This window comes from Eimeria tenella, genomic scaffold, assembly GCF_000499545.2.
Source record: "Eimeria tenella Houghton genomic scaffold, Eth_scaff7, whole genome shotgun sequence".
NCBI classification, from domain to species: Eukaryota; Apicomplexa; class Conoidasida; order Eucoccidiorida; family Eimeriidae; genus Eimeria; species Eimeria tenella.
The window spans coordinates 632,243-640,568 of record NW_013543439.1 but is presented as its reverse complement, the minus strand read 5'-3'; the positions used below and the strand labels follow the sequence as shown (position 1 = coordinate 640,568).

General features: G+C 55.9%; 3 protein-coding genes across 3 annotated transcripts; 1 reads left to right on the top strand and 2 right to left on the bottom strand.

The window, feature by feature from the left end:
* Positions 1 to 136: 136 nt before the first annotated feature.
* Positions 137 to 796, bottom strand: ETH_00006740 (uncharacterized protein; the record flags this gene model as incomplete). The annotated part of the gene is made up of 1 exon (XM_013377995.1): positions 137 to 796. The coding sequence occupies one exon, from the start codon at positions 794 to 796 to the stop codon at positions 137 to 139; it is 660 nt and encodes a 219-aa protein (XP_013233449.1).
* An 867-nt stretch (positions 797 to 1,663) lies between these two features.
* ETH_00006735 (uncharacterized protein) lies at positions 1,664 to 7,610 on the top strand (the record flags this gene model as incomplete). Its single annotated transcript, XM_013377994.1, has 11 exons — positions 1,664 to 1,819; positions 1,957 to 2,503; positions 2,692 to 2,798; positions 2,961 to 3,067; positions 3,203 to 3,672; positions 3,904 to 4,630; positions 4,937 to 5,055; positions 5,200 to 6,341; positions 6,479 to 6,841; positions 7,028 to 7,325; positions 7,522 to 7,610. The coding sequence occupies 11 exons, from the start codon at positions 1,664 to 1,666 to the stop codon at positions 7,608 to 7,610; spliced, it is 4,125 nt and encodes a 1,374-aa protein (XP_013233448.1).
* A 184-nt stretch (positions 7,611 to 7,794) lies between these two features.
* On the bottom strand, positions 7,795 to 8,280 carry ETH_00006730 (uncharacterized protein; the record flags this gene model as incomplete). The annotated part of the gene is made up of 1 exon (XM_013377993.1): positions 7,795 to 8,280. One exon carries the CDS (start codon positions 8,278 to 8,280, stop codon positions 7,795 to 7,797), a length of 486 nt encoding a protein of 161 aa, XP_013233447.1.
* Positions 8,281 to 8,326: the final 46 nt, after the last annotated feature.

Sequence of the window (8,326 nt, the reverse complement as noted above, 5' to 3'; positions counted from 1 at the left end):
CTAGTTGGTGAAGTGGCTTGGCTGGGAGAAGCCTTTGGGCCTTGTGAGCAGCTGTAGCATAAAGGCCCTAAAGATGCTTCCTAGAGTTTGTGTGCTAGGGTTTAGGGTTTAGGGTTTAGGGTTTAGGGTTTAGGGTTTAGGGTTTGCCTCTTCTGGAAAGGTGCCAGTTGCGGAAGTCGTCGAGGGGGAGGCCTCTGGTGAATCCGAATTTCTTAATGACATCTATTTCCTCCTTGCTGACTGCTTCCCTTTTGCTGCTGCTGCTGCTGCTGATGCTGCTGCTGCTGCTGCTGCTGCTGTTAATTTCGCTGCAACGAGACACAGGCAGCTTCGCACCCAACGGCGTGGGTCCCCGCCTGTAAAGAGTTGTTTTGCTGCTGCTGCTGCTGCTGCTGCTACCGCTGCTGGAACGAGGCTTGCGATAGGTCCTGCGAGGCCTGCTGCTGCTGCTGCTGCTGCTACTGTTGCTGTCGTGGTTGCTGCTGCTGCTGCTGTCAGAGGGATCTCCTGTGTCTTTTGCTACTGCAAATCGAGGCAGCTGCCGCAGCACTTTCTGCTGCTGCCTTGCTGTTGCTGCTGCTGCTGCTGTTGCTGCTGCTGCTGGCGATCCATACACGAAGGCAAGAGCGCCCCAGGTTGAAGCCGCTGCTGCTGCTGCTGCTGCTTCTGGCTTCTGCTGAAGAACGCTAATGCTGCTGCTGCTGCTGCTGCGCAGATGAATTTTTTCCCCGCTGGAGCAGCAGCAGCAGCAGACAGCCCAGAAGCAAAACCACGCAGCAGTCCGGAGGAGATCCATGTCCCCTAAACCCTAAACCCTAGAATGTGAACCCTAAACCCTGGTCGCCATAGCGCTCGGTTTCGTCTACCGAGGGTTTAGGGTTTAGGGTTTAAGATTTAGGGTTTAGGGCCCATCATGCTGAGTGCTGCCATGGTAGAGCAGCTGCCGCAGCAGCAAGCAAGCCAAGGCTCGGTGGTTTAGGGTTTAGGGTTTAGCGTCTAGGGTTTAGGGCTAGGGTTTAGGGCCTAGGGTTTAGGGTTTAGGGTTTGTTGAGACCACACGCTCTTCTAGGAGTCCAGCTGCTCGTGTTGCCGCAAGATCGAGGGTTTAGAGTTTACGGTTAAGGGTTTGTGGTTTAGGGTTTAGAAATAAGGGTTTAGGGTTTAGGGTTTAGGGTTCAAGTAGAGGTTGTGCTGCCACTGCTCTGTCGGCAGTGAGGCCCGGGGGGGCCCCCAGCAGCAGCAGAAGCAACAGCAGCAGCAGCAGCAGTAGCAGCACCGATGCATCCGTTATGGTTATACTTCCCAGACCCTAATCCTTTGCCCCTAAACCCTAAACCCTAAACCGTAATTTCTAAATATTTTTCTTTTTTGCTGCCTTGCATTTCATAGAGCCTTTTCCATAGACCTGCGGCTGCAGTCACTGTGGGGCCGTGCTGCTGTTGCTGCTGCAGTTGCTGCTGCTGCTACTGCTGCAGCAGCAGCGTCGATTCAGAAGTCTTCTTCCCGATAGATACTTCAAGCGTAGCAGCAGCAGCAGCAACAGCAGCAGCTGCAGCAGCAGCCACATCGCTGCTGCTGCGTATACACTCGATGCAGCAGCAGCAGCAGCAGCAGCAACGCAGCAGTAACAGCAGCAGCAGCAGCAACAGAAGCAGCAGGAAAAATGGCAGCTCGCAAGGCCAAGAAGGCTGCTGCTGCCGGCAGCAGCAGCAGCAGCAGCAGCAGCAAAGTAAACCCTTTTGATGTTATGAGCAACAAGAAACCCAAAAGGACGATTTGGGGCCTTAAAGTGAAAGGCGCCGAGAGAGACCTGACAAAGGCAAACCCTAAACCCTAAACCCTAAACCCTAAACCCTAGCTCCTGAGTACAGGCATGCGTGTCAGCCTCGAGACACTTCAGCGCCGCATCGCCTAGGGTTTAGGGTTTAGGGTTTAGGGTTTGGGGTTTGTTTGCAGGTGTCTGCTCCAGCGCACTTCATTGGAAGCAGCAGCAGCAGCAGCAACATTCGTGACGAGCGTCTGTACAGCGGCAGCAGCAGCAGCTCTGCAGCAGCAGCAGCAGCAGCAGCAACATCAAAGCGCACGCACGGCAGCCGCCGCGCTGCAGCAATTGCAGCGGCAGATGCAGAAGAACTGATGTACTCTCGCTTGCTGCTGCTGCGGCAGCAGCAGCAGCGGCTGCTACGGAAGCAGCAGCAGCAGCAGCAAAGAAAAAGAAAAAAGAGGTCTTTTGTTTTAGGGGAAAGCGACGGCAGCGACGAGGAAGCAGCAGCAGCAGCAGCAGCAGCAAATTTGCATTTGTCTTCCCAGGCCTTTTCAGTAGAAGATCCAGATGCACCCGAAGCAGCAGCAGCAGCAGCAGCAGCAGCAGCAGCAGAAGGGGATTTGCTGATGCATAAAGGGAAGCCAATTGCTGCTATGGGCGATGATGAGCTGAGGGCTTCTGCTGCTGCTCTTGTGGCCCAAAAAGCAGCAGCAGAAGAAGCAGGATTTGACAAGCAAAGTAAACCCTAAACCCTAAACCCTAAACCCTAGGCTCTAACTCCTGAACTTTACTTTCGCCCAGTCGAGCAGTTCCCTTAAATGAGAACTCCTTAGAGAGGCCCTACAGCTAGGGTTTAGGGTTTAGGGCTCAGCTTTTGGGACTTAGGGTTTAGGGTTTAGGGTTTAGGGTTTAGGATTTGAGTGCAGTGTTGGAGGGTGACCTGCTGTTCTCTGGGGGCCCCTCGGGGGCCCCCAAAAGCCGTCAAGAGATTTTGAGGGAAATAATAACAAAAAGCAAAGATGCGAAAGCCCAGGTAAACCCTAAACCCTAAACCCTAAACCCTAGGCCCTGAGGTGCAACGCCGCAGCTGGGGCTGCGGCGTCGCACCTGAAGCGTGCTTCGTAGCGGCGTGGGGTTTACGGATTGGGGTTTAGAGTTTAGGGTTTAGGGTTTAGGGTTTGGGTGGTGACTGCAGCACGCGAGGGAAGTGGAGGAGCAGCAACAGCTGCTGCAGCAGCTCGAATTGCAATTTGCTGCTGTTCGCGAAGACTTGCCTTTTGTAGCACCCAAGCAGAAAGAGCCGTGAGGGTTTAGGGTTTAGGGTTTAGGGTTTAGGGTTTGGAGCCGAGGGCATGGGCTGAACTGCCGAGGGAGAGGCTGCCAGGTCTGGAGGGTTTAGGGTTTAGGGTTTAGGGTTTAGGGTTTGCGTTACTCCAGGAGCCTTGGAGAACTGCTGGCCAAATATGCGAAGGGAGAAGAGCAGCAAGATGGCAAGCAGCAGCAGAAGCAGCAGCAGCAGCAGCAGCAGCAGCAGCAGCAAAAGAAAGAGCCGTCACTGCTTGCCTTTCTCAGCAGCAGCAGCAGCAGCAGCAGCAGCGTTGGTGAGGGCCCGTTGCTGCTGGACTCAGGCGAAAAGAGCAACAACGAGAGCGCAGCAGCAGCAGCAGGGAAGGGTTCTGGCGCTGCAGCAGCAGCTGCTGCTGCTTCTGGCGAGGGCCTGATGCCTGCAGCAGCAGCAGCAGCAGCAGCAGCTTATGACCGCGCAGCAGCTTTGCTGCGCTTCGAGCCTCGTGTTGCAGCAGGAGAAAAGCTGCTGACAGAAGAAGAGCTGCAGCAGCGAGCCAAGAAAAAGCTGCTGCAGCAGCAAAAGAAGCAGCAGCAGCTGCTGCAGCAGGAGCAGCAACAAGGTACCGTTCGCGGCCTAGGGTTTAGGGCTTAGAGTCGAAGGTTTAGGGTTTAGGGTTTAGGGTTTAGGGTTTAGGCCTTGGCACTACTTAAGCCCTAAACCCTAGACCTTAAACCCTAAACCCTAAACTAACCTCTAACAAGCACTGGAAGCAATTCCCGGGACTTCGATACTAAGGCTGGGGTTTAGGGTTTAGGGTTTAGGGTTTAAGGTTTAGGGTTTGCTCCTGCAGAGGAAGAGGAACTGAGGAAAGAAGAAGAAAGCTTTTGGAACGGAGCAGCAGATGCTGAGGCCTCAGGCAGCAGCAGCAGCAGCAACAGCGATGGCAGCAGCAGCGACGGCAGCAGCAGCGACGGAAGCAGCAGCGACGGCAGCAGCAGCGAAGAAGAAGAAGACGAGGAGCTGCAGGAGCTGCTGCAGCAAGATGAAGATGATGATGTATCTGAAACTGCAGCAGCAGCAGCAGAAGAGGCAGCAGCAGAAGAGGCAGCAGCAGAAGAGGCAGCAGCAGAAGAAGCAGAAGAAACAGAAGCAGAAAGTAAAGACACAGATGAGGTGCCAGCAGCAGCAGCAGAAGCAGAGCCCGCAGCGGCAGCAGCAGCAACAGCAGCGGCAGCAGCAGCCACAGCAGCAGCAAAAGCAGCAGCAGGAAAGGCCGAGGTGGACTCAGACAGCGGCAGCAGCGCAGCCCCAACAGCAGCAGCAGCATCTGCTGCTGCAGCAGCAGCAGCAGCAGCATCTGCTGCTGCAGCAGCAGCAGCAGCAGCAGCATCTGCTGCTGCTGCTGACAGCGAAGATGAGGAACTTACAGAAGAGCAGCAGCAGCAGCAGCTGCTGCTGCTGAACGAACCCCACGAGCTGCTGCTGCCTTATAAACCCTCGCTGCCCAAAGCAGCTGTCGATACACCTGAGATTTTCGCCCCCTGGAAACCCTCGTCGCAGGCAAAGCTGCTGCACCGGTAAACCCTAAACCCTAAACCCTAAACCCTAGGCTGCAGCTGCGACGCTTTGCCTGGGGTGGCTTTCTTGGTGTGTGCTGGCTGGACTTCAGCGCAAGCCCTAAACCCTAAACCCTAAACCCTTGTTGTCTTGCATGCAGCTATTTCATTATTTAGTTTCCAAGTGACCCCCAGACCACAAACCCTAAGCCCTAAACCCTAATTTTTGCGTGCAGCTGATTAGTTCTTTACCCGCCAAGTGACCCTGTATGGGACTAAACCCCAAACCCTAAACCCTAAACCCTAAACCCTAATTTTTGCGCGCAGCTATTTAATTATTTACCCCCCAAGTGACCCCAAATGGGCCCCACAAATGCAGCAGCTAACGGAGGGGCTGCTGCTGCACCTCGTGCTGCAGTCGCGCAGCAACTTCACCCAGGGTGGCGGTAAACCCTAAACCCTAAACCCTAAACCCTGAAAGCTGGGCCGCGAGATGGGGTTTGAGGCGGAGGCCGCACACTGGGCTGCAAGCCCAAACCCTAAACCCTAAACCCTAAACCCTAAACACAAAATTGGTCTTCTGTTTGCAGGTACCCCGTTCTTTGAGCTGTGGCAGCAGCTGCATCCTCCGCTGCTGCTGCTGCTGCAGCATTCGACAGCAGCAGCAGCAGCAGTAGCGTTTTTCAAGCCTTTGCTGCTGCAGATGGCTGCTCGTGTTGCTCCTGGGGACGAGGAAGTGCAGCAGCACCTTAGAACCCATATTGCTGCTGCTGCTGCTGCAGCAAAAGGATCTGCAGCAAAAGCAGCAAAAGCAGCAGAGAAAGCTGAAGGAACAGAGGAGCTGCTGCAGCTGCTGCAGCAGCAGCTGCCGCAGCAGCTGCAGCAGCAGCAAACGGAAGCCACCATAAACAGGTGCATCCTGACTGCTACAGATGTCGCTGTGCTGCAGTTGCTGTTCTGCTGCTACCCACTGCAGCAGCAGCGGCAGCAGCGGCTGCTGCAGCTGGGATTTGTTGTGCTCGAAGCAGCAGCAGCAGCAGCAGCAGCAGCGCAGCACGCTGACGTTGTTCCTGTTTGCCCACCTCGCCTGCGTTTGCTGCTGCGGCGCAATGAGCTGCAGCAGCAGCAGATCCGCGCGCAGCTGCAGCAACAACCGCAGCAGCAGCAGCTGGAGCAGGAACTGCTGCAGCTGCAGCAGAAACAGCAGCAGCTGCTGAAACAGCTGACAATACCGCGACTGCCACTGACCCGCAGCGGCATCGCAGCAGCAGCAGCAGCAGCAGCAGCTGACTCGCTGCTGCAGCAGGAATCTGCCCCCATCAGCAGCAGCAAAGAAACGTTTGCTGCTCTGCCCCCTACCCTTCCACCTGCTGCTGCTCCTCTTGCTGCTCAGTTGCTGCTGCTGCAACGCCAAGCTGCTGCAGCAGCAGCACAAGAAGGTTGCTTCTTCCCATCAGCCTTCAGCCTTGCTGCTGCGCTGCTGCACACAGCAGCAGAGCAGCTGCTGCTGCTGTCCAGGCAGCAGCAGCAGCAGCCGCAAGAACGGCAGCTGCAAGAACAGCAGCAGCAAGAAGAAGAAGAGCTGCAGCCAGATCTCGAGGACGCCATTCTGCACATTCTGCAGCAACAGCAGCAGCAGCAACAGCAGCAGCAGCAGCAACAGCAGTGGGAAGGCTGGGCAGACTTTGGCTGCTCCGTAGCTGCAACGGCTCTGGCGATGTTGCAAACCCTCGTAAACCCTAAACCCTAAACCCTTAACCCTAACAGTAAACTCAAAGCCCGTTAGCTTGAATAAACCTGCATGAGCCTGCGGGAGTTGCTGTTCTAGGGTTTAGGGTTTAGGGTTTTGGGTTGGTGCTCCTGCTGCAGCGCTCACAAACCCTAGCAGTGTACGTGCCGGTGATGCAGCAGCTGCTGCCAGCGCTCCCGCTGCTGCAGGGTTTGCTGCTGCAGGCTGCTGCTGCTGCACCAGCAGCAAGTGTTGCGGCTTCAGCAGCAGCAGCTACTGTAGCAGCTGCAGCAGCAGCAGACGATGAAGAAGACGAGGAGTCTGCGGAAAGCTCTTCATCACCTACAGCAGCAGCTAAAGCAGCAGCAGCAGCAGCAGCAGCAGCAGCAGGGGGCAGGACTTGCTGCTGCTTCCTGCTGCAGCTGCGGCGGCTGTGGCGCTGTGCCTTCGAAGCAGCAAGCAGCAACTTGTGTCCCCTCAGCATTCAGCAGGGCAACAAAAAGGTAAACCCTAAACCCTAAACCCTAAACCCTCACGAAGAAGCAAGCCCTCGAACCCAGCAGCACTTTCGAGGCTGGGGCTTAGGGTTTAGGGCTTGTCTACGTCTTAGAGTTTCGGGTTCCGCCTGAGCTCTGCAGAGAGCTTAGGGTTTAGGGTTTAGGGTTTAGGGTTTGGGGTTTGTGTCTCAGACGGGGCTGCAGCTGCTGACGCCGCGGTACTATGACCCCAAGAGCCTCGGGGGTTTGCGCAGCAGCAGCAGCAGCAACTTGCTGCAGCGGGAGCTGCTGCAGCAGCACCGGGAGAAGCGGCAGTACAAGCAGCAGCGGCGCAACGCAGCAGCAGCAGTGCGCGCGTCTGCGGCTGCTGCTGCTGCTGCTGCTGCTGCAACAGCAGCAGCAAGAAAGGCAGCAATTAACGCCACCACAAACCGCTTCCTCAGGATACTTGAACAAGACACAGTCGAGTACAAGAAGATGAAAACCATAGGTAAACCCTAAACCCTAAACCCTAGAAGCAGCGCAGTGTCTCAAACCCTAAACCCTAAACCCTAGTCTTTTGCGGTTGCTAAGCTGAGCCCTTACACGGTGTTTCCCCTTTTCACCGGAGCCGAAATCAGCTCGCGTCTAGGGTTTAGGGTTTGTGGTCCAGAGTTTGGTTTAGGGTTTAGGGTTTGGGAGTGCAGGAGGCGGCATGGACACTTCGCTGCAGAAGTACAGACCCTCTAAAGAGAAGAAGAAAAGAAGACTGGCAGGAAACAAAACAGATTCCTAAACCCTAAACCCTAAACCCTTGGCCCTCGCTGCAGCACGGGCCAGAACTGCAGCGGCACAGCAGCAGCAGCAGCTGTTGCTGCTGCTGCGGGTCTGCTGCTGCACGAGCAGCAACTTCTATATGCACAATGCGCCTAATTGGCTCCTCGTCTAGGGTTTAGTGTTTAGGGTTTAGGGTTTCGGGTTTAGGTTTCTTTGGCCTCATGCAACGCCGCTTGCGGCAGATGCTTCATAGCCCGCAGTACGATGCTGCTGATTTGCTGCTGCTGCTGCTGCTGCTGCTGCAGCTCATGCTTATAGTGGCTCGAGCCATAGACACCTGAAAAGAGATTTAGCAGCGGCTGCAGCAGCGCGTTGCGCAGCGCAGCAAGACGGGCTTCTTGCTTCCGCTGCTGCTGCTGCTGCTGCTGCTGCTGCTGTTGCTGCTGCTGCAGCAGCAGCATCTGGTGGTCCGCATATTCCATGTACGCCATGAGGGCTTCATAGCGGCTCGTCGCAACGGTGCTGTTCCCCTTGCTGCTGCTGCTGCTGCTGCAGTTGCTGCTGCTATTGCTGCACTTGCTGCGGCTGCTGCTGCTGCTGCTGCTGCTGCTGACGGGATGGGCAGCAATAAACGCATCCGCCCGCCTCAGCCAGAGCCACGGGTTGTTCTTGAGGCTCCTCCCAATCATTACTCCGGATATGCTGCTGCTGTTGCTGCTGCTGCTGCTGCTGCTG